Consider the following 14703-nt stretch of genomic DNA (forward strand, 5'->3'; position numbering starts at 1 on the left):
GGGTAAAGCTCCACACAACTCTTGAGTTCCTGTTTCTCTGTCAGTAGCCCTCACTCTCTGAAAAAAGGAAATGCTTCTGTTACACCCTTGATCCTGGATTCCCCTTCCCACCCACACAAGTTTGAGCTGGAGTGAAGCAGCCCAGGCAGAGGCTGTCCTGCTTCCACCGTCTTGGTGGGGCCTTCTTTCCTTCTTCCATGGCCTTTACCCAGGGATCTTTCTGTGGCCCTGAAGGCACTACCTGCTTGGCCCTCTGTGGCCCTGGAGCTTTGAAAAGCCCGATTCTTTCCCACAGGGCAAATTCCAGGCCATCCTCTGTGACTTGGCATTACAGCACTGTAGAAGCCCTTCCCATTTTCATTGCTGCCTCGCATTTGGTGTAAAGCTCGAAGAACATGGGCAGTGAAATTGGGGAGGAGGAGCATTCAGAGGAGGAAAAGTCTATCTAAAGGTGAGAGCCTCATGATATAAAAATCTTTGAAGTGCTTGCTTCATTGTCATGCCTTGTGGAGTCCCATTCGTTCTCTGAGCATCCCCAAGACATCAGAAAAATAATAGATTTCATTCTCAGAGAGACAGGCTCAGAGGGCACTGATTGAAGGGTCTGGTTTGGGGGCTGTTGTGTCTTTACACCTGCAATCCAGAAGGATCTGTCTGTGTAGGGGTGGATCAAGTAGGGAAGGGAGAGGAAGGGGCCACCTCCCAAAGATGGAGTCCTTTGGGTGGTAGGCTTTCTAAGCAGTCCCTCGGGTGGAGGCAGAGCAGGATGAACCAACTTGGACACTTTCAGACACACACACACACAAACTATACACCAGCTTTTAATGAAACAGCAGCTTTTACTGAGCTCCATGTGGGGCTGGCCTGGCATGGCCAGTGCAGCAGGCTGCCCTCAAAGGCCAGTTTGTGGCATGATAGGAGATGCAAAGGTGGACACATTGGGGCTGCCCTTCGGCACTCACTGGGGTGGCTCAGACGGGAGCAAACGCCGGGGTTGTCTGGAGACCAGAACTAGCCAGTGCGGTCATCCGGCCTCTCCTCCAGGCCCAGCTGGGTCAGTCCCCTGGGGTAATGCCTGTGTCCTGGGCCTGTGGGGCACTGCTGCCCTTGTGTGTGTGTGGGAGAAAGATGATCAGCAGCACAATCAGGATGATGAGCAGAAGAACGCCTACCGCCAGCACCAAGTAACGGGTGTTCTCACACCGCTTCTTCTTGGCCAGGGCCTCAGTTGTCTTGTTGAAGTTTTCGGCCTGTGGATGCCCCCAGACACAGAGTGGGAGTTAGTGGTTCCCCCAGGGCCCCAGAGCCAGCTCCTCACAACCCCGCCCCAGCATGGCCTCATTTCCTCCTGTATCCTCCCCATCTGGTCTGCTCCTTTTCTCCATACAACCTGCCCTGGGACCCTCCCAGCCTGACTCCCGGTCTCAGGCACTGGTGTAGCACTTGACTGGCAGCCCTGTGGGCTCACTCCCAGTTAATAATGCCAGTCCTTAACCTTTAGGAAGGTCCACAGCTTCAAACCAAGAACTTCTTACTTCATGAAGCGTACCCATTGCATATCTAGGCTAGGGGTGCCTCAAGAAACCCACAGGCCCCACCCTGGCCCTCAAGCAAGCCTCAGGCCCCAGAAGGGCCCGGAGACCCTGAGCACAGCCTGAGAGCTCCCTCTGCGGGCTCCTCACAGCCTCTCCCTCCCCCTCCCCTGCTTCCCCAGGCCTCACACCTTGCCCAGGAGTTGGTGTGCACGCTGGTCCAGCTCCTCCAGATTCCCATGGCGCTCCAGGACCTTGTTGTAGTTGTTGAGCATGATTTCCGCCACCTCGTCTGCCTGCCGCTGGCACTGCTCCAACTCTTTCCCTGCCTGGTCATCAAGCCCAAGGTCAGGGCTGCATGAGGCCCCCATCTGTCCCTCATCCTGAGACCTAGAGGCCTCTTTGCCTCCACTGTGTGTGTGTGTGTGTGTGTGTGTGTGTGTGTGCAGTGTATGAGTTGGGGAAACAACATCTTTCACACGTGCAGAGTGAAAGGCCAGCCTCCTGGCTGTGTGTGGCTCACCTTGGTCTCATAGGCTTCCTCTCCTTGCCCATCAAGGCAGGTCCTAGGTCAGCCTTGGCTTCAAGCATCTCAGCTTACTCTAAGGTGCCTCAGGATGGGACATTCCCAGGACCCCACCCTCCCACAAAGCAGACACTTTGCCCGCCTGCTCTAGGATGGCCTGTACCCAATGTGCACCTGCCCTATGGCTTCCCACTGGCCTAAGAAACAGGGAAAGCAAAGAACAGGGAACCAAGCTACTTGGCTAGAAGCCAGACAAGGAGGAGCTCCACTCCACAGAGCTAGAAAGGTAATTTTGGACCACCATACATCATAGCCTCTGCCTAACCCCACAGACACACAAAAACACAAACTGAGAGCAGATTTCCCTCTTTGGGCTTCTGACTGGTCAGGCCAGTTCTGCCTCATGGCCTAACTCTACATCCACATCAATGCTCGAAGTTGATTCTCTATCTGCCTGGGAACCTCAGCCTTCCTGGCCTCTGGCCTCCAGCCTTTCAGCTAGCCAGGATCTTCACTGGGGTCCAACTCACTGAAACAAGACCAACTCCTGGATCTCCCAGCCTAGGCAGCAGCCTCACCTAACAAAAGAACCCAGCTCATTTCAGAGGACGGGGAAGGGAGGTGCAGAGTCCAAGCGGGGGGAGGTTGAGAGGACAGGAGAGAGGAAGAAAGCATGGGTCACAAGCAATAAAGGAACTGGCCTTTAGACGCATGCAACTGAAAGAGACCCAGGGCAGGAGGCCCTAGTGAGAGCTGGAGGTCCAGAAGCAGGTCCAGGGACATGTCAGGGAGATGAATACCAGTGGATTAACAAACCACAGTAACTGCCTCCTCCCAGCCTTGTCCCCCACAGCCCATCCCAGTTCTCATCTCCTCCCCACAGAGCATCGGCCAACCTCCCTTTCCTGCCAGACTATACTGCCTATTGTCATCAGCAGGTATTTTGGCACTTGACTGAATTCCAGTTAAAACCAGAGAAAGGGAAGGGATCTTGTGGTCACAGAGGGCCACCTACTCAGGCAACAATCCTCATTCAGGATCCTTGCAGCTGCCTTGTGCACAACCTCCAAGTATTCCCAGTATATAAGCCCTACCTCCCCAACTGGACCACAAGCTCCCAGAGGGAAGGCAGGGGCCAATGCCCTGCCTTTGTCTGCCGCCATTCCGGGGGCCCAGCTCAGTGGTGACCGTTGCACAGATTCAGTGAGTGGCTCAACTGCATTATAGCCTTTCCAAAAGCAGCTCTGATTCTCAAGAGATGTTATCCCCTTGTGTTTATCTAGCCTAGCAGGAGTTTCGAGGGGCAGGCATCTGAAACCCAAGTAGGTCAATATTTACCCATGAGCTAGAAAAGCAACCTGCTTTGAGAGGGGGCAGGCGAACCATGACAGAGGGGTGAACTCACAGGCCAGGGGAAGCAGTAACTGGGGAACAAGGAAGATTAATGAAGAGAGCAGGGAAGCTGCGCTCATCTCTACCTTTTCTGAGTCAACCATCATCACTGCTATTGTTACTACTATATTATTCAACAAGGCTCCATTATTTGGAGCTTCTCGCATTCACACAGTCCAAGGCACCCCCACATTCAAATATTCCAAGGCAAAAACCGAGAATGGACAAAGATTCGAAAATGAGAATCACCACTAAAGACTGATGGGGCACTGGATGTTATTGTTTTCTACTCTAAATGCTACAGCTGTTGTTATCTTATTCTCCAACATGGGGTGACATTGGGTCACATTCTCCAGGAGAGCTAGCTGTGCCTCCTGCTGCAGTCTGCAGCCTCTTCCCTCACTGCAAAGCCAGGCCTGTCTGGAGCCAAGATGGGCCCAGGCCTAAAAACACATTTGATCCAGGGAACACAGAGGCCTCAGGCTCAAGTTCCTGGCCCTCCTCGGCCCCACTCAACCAGCGGAAAACGGACACTATACGCACAGGTCTCTGCTGGCACAGTGAGAAATACAGAATTATGGGTGTGGAAGGAAGTAAGCGACCAGAGGGAAAGGCCATGCTGCCTCCTGCCACAGTGAACTCAGCATAGTGCCCGGCACACAGTGGATGTGTGGACAATATTTTCTGAGTGAATTGTGCCTGTTCTTAAGAAGTCAGTATAGGTTGGGGGAAAGAGACATATATGGGACAATCAGAGAAAGTGAAGAGTTAACTGTGAGATACACATAGTGAGAGCTGGAGCTACCACAGAGAGGGGGATTCCTGAGAACTGTGATGGACAGGGTGTGAGCCCTTGATGGATGAGGTGGAACTGGGGCATTCTCGGCATAGAGAGACAGAGACACGCTCGGGACAGTGATGCAGCAGGCAGAAGATAACGGTGTGGGAGCATGATGGGGCCAGAGGAAGCAGTAAAAGTCAAGGAGAGGAAGCTCACTTGGAGGGAGGGATAGAGAGCTAGTGTAGGTTTCTGAGCCAAGGGCAACACTGAAGAGGTGCTTCAGGATAATTTCTCTATTGGTGGTAGACTGGCATGGATGCAAGTGAGAAAACTCAGGGCAGAGAGGCCAGCCAGAAGGGGAGGAGAAGTGCTGTCAGCAACAGTGTGAGGAGATGTCCGCCAGGCGAGCGGGGGGGGGGGGGGGGGGGGGCACGGAGCATAGAGAGGAAGGGTGGGCAAGACAGGCACTTCCCAGCACTGCCAGGAGCCTGCAGGGCCTGAGTTTTTGAGCCGGGGGTAGGGCAAGCAGCAGCGTCATTGGCAGGCAGAGGGTGGTAGTCACACAGGAAATGTTCTTGACAGACCGTTACCCTCTGCACAGAATATTCCTCCTTTGATGCTGAAAACAAAGCTCTCAAACCCCTCCCTGTCCTAACTCTGCTGTCTCCCCTCTCTCTTGGTTAGTGCCTAAGACACTCTATTTCAGCTGTCTGGCCATCGTAGTCAGACGGCCCTGGGCAGCGACGGGGGTATCAACTCCTTCCTGGCTCAGCACTCACGTGAGCTCAGAGACTAAGAGCAGGGCTCTGCATTGCAGCCTTGGGTTCCTTCAAATCCTGCCTCTGCCACTCACCAGCTGAGTGACTGAAGACTGAGGACATGACCTTTCTGACCCTCCACTTCCTCATCTGTAAAGTGGTGACAATGATACCACAGTGTTGGCTAAGGCATGTGACATATTATAAATAAAGTGCTTAGCACAATACCTGACACATACTAAATGTTCAATAAATAACAGCTATTATTATTGATGTAGCTCGTTTCCCTCGCTTTTTTTTTTAGCAGTCAGATCCCAAGAACTACACAATACTTGTGGTCAATAAAACCTCTTAGATATAACAGCCAAGCAAGCTCTTCCTTATTGCAAACTTGTACACCTAATTGTTTATAACCTAAATACAGAGCTTGACACGGGCCTTTGATAATCTGCATCTAGTTTATTTTCATCAGGCACTGCAGGCTGTCGATAAGGTTCTCTATCTTGACAATAATAACAGCCGCCATTCAGCACAGACTCTGACCTAAGCACTGTGCTGCTAGCTGTTTGTTTGCTTCATTTTCTTTAATCCTCACAACAATCCACTGAGGATAATACTGTTATCCCAGTTTTATAAGAAATTGAGGCTCAGAGGGGTTAAATCCACCCGTCCAAGGTCACAGAGCCAGTGAGTAGATCTGAGGGGCTGGCCTGGTGGCACAGCAGTTAAGTGCGCACGCTCTGCTTCAGCAGCCTGGGGTTCACAGGTTCGGATCCCGGGCATGCATAGATGCACCACTTGTCAAACCATGCTGGGGCAACGTCCCATATAAAATAGAGAAAGATGGGCACAGATGTTAGCTCAGAGCCAGTCTTCCTCAGCAAAAAAGAGGAGGATTGGCACTGGATGTTAGCTCAGGGCAAATCTTCCTCACAAAAAATTTTTTTTTTTAATTTTTTAAAAAAGGTCCTGCCTAGTGGTGTAGTGATTAAGTGCCCGCGCTCCACTTCTGCCTACCGGGATTCGGATCCCTGGTGCGCACTGACGCACCGCTTGTCAAGCCATGCTGTAGTGGCGTCCCATATAGAGTGGAGGGAGATGGGCATAGATGTTAGCCCAGGGCCAGTCTTCCTCAGCAAAAAGAGGAAGATTGGCAGATGTTACCTCAGGGCTGATCTTCCTCACAAAAAAAAAAAAAAAAAAGAAGAAGATCTGGAATTGAACCAACATAGACTCCAAAGATCACATCCTTAACCCCTGTGCTAAACTGAATGCGGGTAGAGGTCAAATGCTTTAGCTGGCTGGTTAAAGACTCACCAAACCCTTTGATGCTGTCAACTCAACTTGTGTACATATGAGGGAGGCCCGTGGCTCAAAACCCAAATTCTTTGGACAGTGCATAAGAGGACCATCTACAAGATGAATGAATTCAAGTCAGTACCCATGCAATTTCCATCTTTCCCATCACTATTTTGTTCCTCCTGTATCCCCTATACCAGTCACCATGTATGGCACAAAGGAAATGCCCAAGAAATACTTGTTGACTGAATGAATCAGAGAAGAGGAGAACAGAAGGGAAAGGAAGAAGAACCAGGGAGGGAAGGGGGATGGGAAAAAGGAAGGGAAAGAGCTGGGGGCAGAGACAGGGGCAGGAGGGAAAGAAGAAACAGAGGATGGGGCTAAGAGGTGGGTGGGGGAGAGAGCCTCCCGAGGCTCTGATCCATTATTTGCCTCAGATGAACTTGTGAGAGTCCCAGAGTTTTCCAGTACCCCCTAATAAATTCGCCTGGCCTCAGCCTTCATTTCAGGAGCTTCCTCTTCTCCCCAAGTGCTAAGGGTCAGCTGGAAGCCCACCCCTAGGCCTGCCTGATCCCTTGCCCTGCACAGTGGGAAGTGGGCTCTGGGCTCATCCCATTCTTAGAGGCTCCCTAAGTTTCCTGGTGTCGCCTTAGAGCTCAGCACCACCTTCCTGCCCCACTTCCTCTTCCTGCCTCCAGTTCCCTGAAGATGAGGCCATCCAGGCATCACGACTCCCAGCCAGGCCACATCCACCACATGTCTACCAGCTTCTTCGTGGCAGCATCTTAAAGCCCCAACCCTGCTTCCTGCCAGGCCCATCTTCCCAGAGGTCCCGGAGGAGAGGGGAAGGAGAGGGGAAGCAATGGCACCACCTGTTTGTGACACTTTTGCCTTGGAGATGGCAAGTGGCGACACGGGCCAGAGTCTGAAGCAGGAGTGGGGATGACTCAACTCAGGAATGTGTCCCTAGGGATGGGTTAGGAGGAAGTCAGGCCTATGCCACACTCAGATAACTTCAGTGGAACTTCTATAGTAAACGTCTTCCTTTCTTTTCCCCAGAGGAAGAAGTTTGCCCTCCAACACTCGCCAAGGGGCTGGCACAGCCTCCGCCACCCCAGCTGCTCAGGTTTTCAACTCCCGGCCTGGCTTGGCTCCTCACAGCTCCAGGAAGGGCTGAAAAGGTCATCACATTACCTACCACTTTTCAGCAGCAGTTTTTGAGTGCAGGGCAGGCCTCTGCCATTAACCTCACGAAGATCCAGCAAGGCAGGCATTGCTGACCCCACTTCACAGGTGCGGAAAAGGAGGCTCAGGGAGGTTAAGTGACTTGCCCCGGGTCACAGAGCTGGTAAGTGGCCACCACAAGGCTCTCAGCCTGGAGTCTGACTCCCAAACCGGTGCTCGATGCTCATAACCACTTGGCTCAAGGAAGTGGGAAGCCCGAGTCCCGCTCACTCGGCGCGGGGCAGCCTGACCGGGCGCACTTTCCCTCCCAGGCTGCGCACCGGGAGTGGAAGGTCTGGCCGCGGTCACCTCGCCGGGGGCGGCCAGCGCGTCCCGGAGGACGCCCCCGCCCTCGGACTTCGGACTTCTGCCCTGCACCGGACTTCAGCCCTGCACCCACCACTCGCCCTCTGCCCCCCGCCCGGCCAGCTCCGCCCCGTCCCGGGGCCTCACCATCGCTGCTGCCGTCGCCTCGCCCGCTCGGGCTCCTCTGCCCGCCCGAGGGCCACGGTGCCAGAGAGCCGGGAGGAAGCGGAGGGGTGGGGCGGGGGGCGGTCACGCGCCTTCCCTGAGCCGCTACCGAGACCAAGTGAAATCGAAAGCGGCGACAGCGATCGGGGTCCGTCGGGCTCCTCCTCCCCGGCCGCCGGCGCCCAGCTTCGGGTGACTCCCCAGCCTCGTGAATTGGGGGTACGCCCCAGCTGCCTGGTGCCAGATCTGCACGCTGGCCACACCTCGGGGGCCCAGTTTATGAAATGGGCACAGAGGAGTGGGCTCTGGAGCAGGCTCAGGGAGTCCTCTCTGGGGCTGCATCCAGGATCAGGTAGATCAGGTTTACCTGGGAAGGCATCATTCATTCATTCAACAAGCGTCTGTATGAGCGCCATTGTGGGCACTGTGCTAGGTGCTGGAGATCCATGAACAGCCAGGTGGGGTCTTTGCCCCCTTGGTGAGTGCATCTCCCCCATAACCAAAAACAGACCCTAAAAGTTTTGAAATTAAATAAAGTTTATTGACAATAAACATTGTGAATGCACTACCTGCCATTGAATTGTACATTTTAAAATGGTCAATTGTATGTTATATGAATTTCACCTCAATTAAAAAAGAAAACAGACCCCCATGGAGAAAGTACTAGCTCTGGCTTTTCTGTACTGCCCTCTTCACCACGAGGGCAGGTGCAGCTCTGTCCTGATATGACCCTGCTCCTCCATCAGAGGTGTCTATTGCCCCTCCAGAGCCTGCCTGAGGTGAATCTACCCATCCTCATCTTCGCCTCTCACTGTTGCAGAGAAGTCACCAGCCACTTGTTCTGCACCCCACCCCATGTCACCCCCAGCATCTCAGATGTGGCGGCTCTTGAGGAAGGGGGTTGAGGGTTTCCCTCCCTGGGGTTAAGCCCCAGTGAGCACAGACCCCACCCCCACTCTGGACTATCTGGGTCCCAAAGAAGAGGTTTCACCCCAGTTCCTTGGACCTCGAGTCAAGAAGTGGATTGAGGAGAGAGAGAATGGACATAGTCATGGCAAAGACTGCCTGGAGGATCTCTTCTGTGCTTTCCTCCTCCCTCCCCAGTTTTCAGAGCATGGTTCCAGAACCTGACTTGCCAGAATGAGTCCCAAATCCTGTCTCCCAACCCTGCCCCTTCTGCACTCCCTTCCAAACACAGGTTGTTTTCAATTCTGGAAAGCCTATGGGCGAAACGGAAACAGAGATGGCAAGAACCCTTCCCCCGAACCAAGGCAGACTGGGCACTAGAAAGAGTGACAATGACGGTGGAACCTGGTGGAGAGGAGGGAGGCCCAAAGACAGAGAGGCCCATTGTACGTGGAGGGGAAGGAAGGCCATAGGCCCTGTCCTGTGACACTGACTGTGCCCAGCCACGGGACATGGGGCAGAGATGCTCGCCCCCTCAGGACAGCCGAGACCCAGCAGCCCTGCTAAGTCCCAGAAGGGCAGGGGCAGACAAAAGACAAATAGGACTTGTAGAACCACAAGAGAAGGAAAAGCAGTCCAGTTCCCCCCAACACCCCCACTCTGGACTACAACAGGGCCACAGAAGAGAGATTGCAATGACAGCAGAGGCAGCAGGCCCTTAACCAGATTCCTAAATGCTCTGTCCAGGTAGGTTTCATGTCTTGGCTAACGCTTCCAGCAGAAAAGTAATAAAGGGACATGGCAAGACCCAAGGGGGACACTTAGGAGTCTTGCATACCACCCTAAAATGCTCTGAAGGTTTTGAATTTTCCATATGCCAAGACCCCCAGAAAATTCTTGTTCTTGAGACCTGTGACAATGAATGGAACAAAGAGGAATAAAGACAGACAGGGAGGTACCATCTTTCTTCTCCAAATATATGCTCTCCAACAACCTGGGCCTCAGATGGGAGAATGTCAGCCAGAGGGTGTCCTTAGAGAGAAAACAAATAGAAGGGCCAAAAGCAGACTGGAAAGGGAGGAAGTACCTCACACATGTAGGGATACTGAACGGTCTTTATTGCCCACTGGCCACCATCAGTTTCCCAGCCACAAGCTGGGTCCTCTGGGTCTCTCCAACCAACTCTGAGGACCTGTGAAATGCAGTCATAGTCCAGCTCTCTCCTTCTGGGGGGACCAAGGTGCTCCCTGGGGCAGACAGTGTGGCAGAGGGGCCTCAGAGTGAGGGGCAGGAGGACCAAACAATATTCCCTATGGAGAAGAGTGGGAGAGAGGGCCCCTCGTGGCACCCATTAAGGTGGGTTGCCCCAAAGAGGAGGGCAGGGTGAGAGGGGCTCCCTAAGTTACTTAATGGATGACACCAGTGGCAAAGAGCACGATGAAGAGGATGATGATAGAAACAATCACGCAGATGAGGACAATCATCTTCACGTTCTTCCACCAGAACTTCCGAGCCACCTTCTGCGATGTGGTCTTGAAGTGTTCAGACTGTTGGGGATAAGGTAGAGTGACCCACGGCCTCCTGCCACCAGAACAAGAGTACAAACAGAGGCCCACATGCCATACATTTAAATAGTTAAGTGACAAGTCGAGGTAAGAGACTGTTAAATAAAAGAATGTTCTGTCCTCCTACCTTGACAAATATACCTTCATAACAATCTGGTGGGCCAGGTTCAAATTTAGAATTCTTGAGCTCCCCCTTGCCCCCTGCTTGCCCCCTTCTCTTCTTACCCTGGCACTGCCATGCACATTAAGGGGCCTTTTTCACATGCTGACACCCAAGGGTGCAACACTGGCAGCACAGTCCTCCCCTGGGAGGCAGACACTGGGGCCGAAGGGTGCAGGCTCCAAGTGGGCACATCTCCTAGGTTCCATGACTCCTTGCTCTATGGGGACTGCTGAAGCTAGAGAAGGGACCAGGGCATTGTGGGGGTTGGAAGTGAGGGAAACTGCTCTTCCTCTCCCAACTGGAGTGGCAGAAATTAAGTTTCCCTGGGCCATGCTTCCCAGGTTAGGTTGTGGGAAGAAATACTAAGTCCCAGGGAGAAAAAGGAGCTCTATCCAAGATTACACAGGACCCAGAAAGCCATAGCTAGACTCTTGCCGTGAACCTGGAACCTTAGGCTCGAGCTTTTGTTGAACTTTAGAGTTACTCCCTTCCTGAGCCGCTGGCTGGAGAGAGAGAAAACTGAGATCTAGCAAGATGTGTGGGGCATATTCTAGCCTTCACCTAGCAGTGGGCCCCGGATCAAAGGCTTTCACCTAGCCTTTGTGATTTCCAGCGCTTTCTCCAGCCGGCTCAGCAAGACTCTAACACCTTTCCACCCCTAGCCTACCTAACAACTTCTGGAGCAAGCCAAAGGCCCTAGGATGATTTTCCAGAGCCAATACATATTTTTTTTTGGTGAGGAAGAGTGGCCCTAGGCTAACATCTGTTGCCAATCTTCCTCTTTTTGCTTGAGGAAGATTGTCACAGAGTTAACACCTGTGCCAATCTGCCTCTATTTTGGTTTTTATTTATTTATTTATTCGTGAGGAAGATCAGCCCTGAGCTAACATCCATGCCAATCCTCCTCTTTTTGCTGAGGAAGACCAGCTCTGGGCTAACATCTATTGCCAATCCTCCTCCTTTTTTTCCCTTTTTCTCCCCAAAGCCCCAGTAGATAGTGGTATGTCATAGCTGCACATCCTTCTAGTTGCTGTATGTGGGACGCGGCCTCAGCATGGCCGGAGAAGTGGTGCATCGGTGTGCGCCCGGGATCCAAACCCAGACAGCCAGTAGCGGAGCACACGCGCTTAACCACTGAGCCATGGGGCCGGCCCCCTCTGCCTCTATTTTGTATGTGGGATGCCACCACAGCATGGCGTGATGAGCAGTGTGTAGGTCCGCACCCAGGATCTGAACCTGTGAACCCCAGGCTGCTGAAGCAGAGTGCACAAACTTAACTACTATGCCACCGGGCCAGCCCCACCAAAGCCAATATTTTTGCCCTGGGAGGTCAGGTCCAAATGGTTGTCAAGGGCAGCCTTCAAAGGGAAAATCGGTTTCACAGGAGAGAAGCCCAAGAATGCACGGGCTGACTGAGCCATCTGTCTCAGAAAATACCTCCAGGGGTCAGGCCCTACCCCCCAACCACAGTCATTGTACACATTCCCTGGACCCCAGTGCCAATCAGTGGAGTAGAGTAGAATCAGAAGTGGGGACTCAGCTCACTTCAATTCCCAAAACAGGTGAAAAGGCAGACTTCCCTCCTGCTCATTTTGCCCCCAACACCACCAATCCCTAAACCCCCAACGACCCTCCCGCACTCTCTTTTTCTAGCCCCCAGTGAGCTCCCCATCTCACTGTGGCTTCCAGATCTTCTGTCTTGTGGCGGAGATGGTCCAAGTTTTCTCCTCGGGCCAGGATCCGCTCCACATTCTGGGTCATAATATTCTTGACTCCCTCCACCTCACTCCGCAGGTTCCGCACATGATCATTTCCATCGCCTCCACTGCCTTCCTCCTGGGCAGCAACACAGGGGTTAATTGGGCCAAGTGGTGGAGGAACTGATAGCCTCAGAGGCTAGAGGAGGGGAAGACTTAACATGGACTTTAGTGTTCTGTAAAGCTTGAACTGTTTACAAAGAGAATGTTTTCACGTCTCACTCATGTAATCAAAAATAAATGCATTTTTAAGCCCCAGAGGATGAGAGCTGTTGCTAGACAGACTAGCTCAAACTTCTTTTTGGGTTCTCAGGGTCCCTGACAAGGAAAAGAAGCACACCACTGAGACCCTCTCCACTGCTTCTTTGCTCCTCGGAGAGGGTCAGAGCAGACAGCTGAGCTGGCATCTCACGATGCAAAACCCCGCCACCATTTACCAATTCCCAGATCCCACAGGTTCCTTATTAAAAATGTCTGTGGGGCCAGCAGAATTCCCTCACCTAGCCCAACTCTCCCTCTTTCCAAGAAAGCAGCTGGAGAGCAGCTCTGCCTCGGGCCTCCTGGGCAGCCTAATTGCTGTGACCCAGGCCAACAGCGACTAGGCTCCAAGTCCCTCACAAGGCCCCAAGAGAGAGAGCCGTTGGGCCACAAACTTCTGCTTTCCCCACCACCTAGCACCATGCGCAGGCACCACGCCACTGCTGCTGAAGCAGATATTAAATAAAAGCAGCAGCCTGGGCACTGGGGGAAATACAGGGCAAGTCTTCCCTGGCTGAGGCCTCATCCTCAGGCTTCATGATAAGGTTTTTAAAGAAGGAGGCAAAACGTTATCAAGCTCCTCCCTCTCTGACCCACAGGACCTCCAGAAACAGGCCAGGGGTGTGGGCCAAATTAGATTATCGCAAAGAACCAATTTCTGGTTCTTTTACAAACCCTTAGCTCTCTTCCTCATGTTTATGGGGGGGAGCCAATTCCTTGGACTTGTGGAGAGACAAATTTTGGGAGTTTCTGTACAGGGATAAAGTGAAAGGCAGAGGGGAAGAGCTCCCGCCGCTGGGCTGGAATCTGCACTGGGAACAGCAGAGGCGCTGCCCAGGAGTGTCACAACAGCAGGCCGGTCGGCCGGCAGGCTGGAGGAGAAGATGAAGGAAGGGCCGCTTGCTCAGCAACTCTCTGCCTGGAATTCGGATCCCCCACGCCCACCCACCGAAGCACTGCTCCAGGCCAGCACTGAGGTCAGGGGAGGGAGTATAGAAGGAGGAGGAACACCCGCCCGTGCAGCTCAGAGCTATTTGCAGCCAAGCTGTCTAAGAAGAGAGGCCACAGTCAGTGCTGGCCCAACCCTCTGACATTGCCACCAACTCTCCTTTCCCGATCCCCAGCCCCCAGCCCCCTCTGGCTCATCTTTAAATCAGCCCCTTTCTAGTTCCCAGCTCACTCACCATGTCTCCGAGCAGCTGGGGCCCGTCAGCGGCAGAACTTGCCTAGTCTGTTTCCTCCTGGGGCGGCCCTTGGTTCACTTCCTGCTTGCTCCAACTTTCAGCCCGCCCCCGTCCACCTCTCATCCTGAGCCTGCTCCAGCCACACCTCACACAGGTTCCCCTAGGTAGGCGGACACCCTCCACTGCCCTTCTAGTCTCCTCCCAAACCAGGGCTTAGGCTTAAAGCAACAGGGCTCCCCGGCAACAAAGGTCTTTTAACTCGTCAGGAACAAGAGAAATCAAGCAGCCCTCCTAGGTTTCCTGAGGCTGGGCCTCCTGATATAGAAAGGGCAGCCATCTCCTTTTTTTATGTCCTGAATATCTGAGTCCAATTCTTAGAGACGGAAATCAATCATAAGCACCCTGCCAGGCCTAGTTCACATGGAAACAGAATGCAGATATGAACATTTTTTGCTGGACAACCCTTGTTCCCATGTCCATGGGTGGACAGAAAGCACTAAAACCCCCAAATGGAATGCTGTGATCCTGGGCTCTGGCATCAGATAGCTCTGGGTTACTAGCTGCGTGACCCCAGTGAATCTCTTCACCTCTCTGGGGTTTTGCAGGTGCTGATGCTGACCTCAGAGGGTGGTGGTGAGCAGTAAAAGGGTAGCACATGTAATGTGCCTAGCACAGTGCCTGGACCGAAGGACTGTCCACTGTGCAAATTGGGAAATAATGGCTCCTTTCCTTCCAGAATTCAACAATCCTGCATTTCCCTTCAGGGGCCACCATGGGAGTTGGTGAGCCCAGTCAGAAATGGTCAGAGGACTGCCCTATAAACCAGAGAGGAGGCCCAGGGCAAAGGATTTTTCCACCAACCGGGCTCCAGGCCAGAGAAAATCCAC

At 53.1% G+C, this 14703-nt stretch overlaps 3 protein-coding genes across 4 annotated transcripts in view; 1 reads left to right on the top strand and 2 right to left on the bottom strand.

Moving 5' to 3' along the window:
- Positions 1-14703, top strand: part of CAPG (capping actin protein, gelsolin like) — a 257079-nt gene that overhangs the window by 96788 nt on the left and 145588 nt on the right. The window lies entirely within an intron of this gene.
- Positions 820-8414, bottom strand: VAMP5 (vesicle associated membrane protein 5). 2 transcript variants are annotated; one of them, XM_058550807.1, is made up of 3 exons: positions 7966-8414; positions 1724-1861; positions 820-1250 (listed from the first exon to the last, which is right to left on the bottom strand). In XM_058550807.1, exons 1-3 carry the CDS (start codon positions 7966-7968, stop codon positions 1056-1058), a joined length of 336 nt encoding a protein of 111 aa, XP_058406790.1. In that variant the 5' UTR covers positions 7969-8414; the 3' UTR covers positions 820-1055. The 2 variants fall into 2 exon arrangements, with proteins under 2 accessions (XP_058406790.1, XP_058406789.1); XM_058550806.1 differs by lacking the exon at positions 7966-8414 and having other exon boundaries at positions 1724-4647.
- VAMP8 (vesicle associated membrane protein 8) lies at positions 8503-13919 on the bottom strand. Its single transcript, XM_058550808.1, has 3 exons — positions 13817-13919; positions 12295-12453; positions 8503-10436 (listed from the first exon to the last, which is right to left on the bottom strand). The coding sequence occupies exons 1-3, from the start codon at positions 13817-13819 to the stop codon at positions 10296-10298; spliced, it is 303 nt and encodes a 100-aa protein (XP_058406791.1). The 5' UTR covers positions 13820-13919; the 3' UTR covers positions 8503-10295.

This window comes from Diceros bicornis, chromosome 12, assembly GCF_020826845.1.
Source record: "Diceros bicornis minor isolate mBicDic1 chromosome 12, mDicBic1.mat.cur, whole genome shotgun sequence".
In the NCBI taxonomy this organism is placed as follows: Eukaryota; Metazoa; Chordata; class Mammalia; order Perissodactyla; family Rhinocerotidae; genus Diceros; species Diceros bicornis.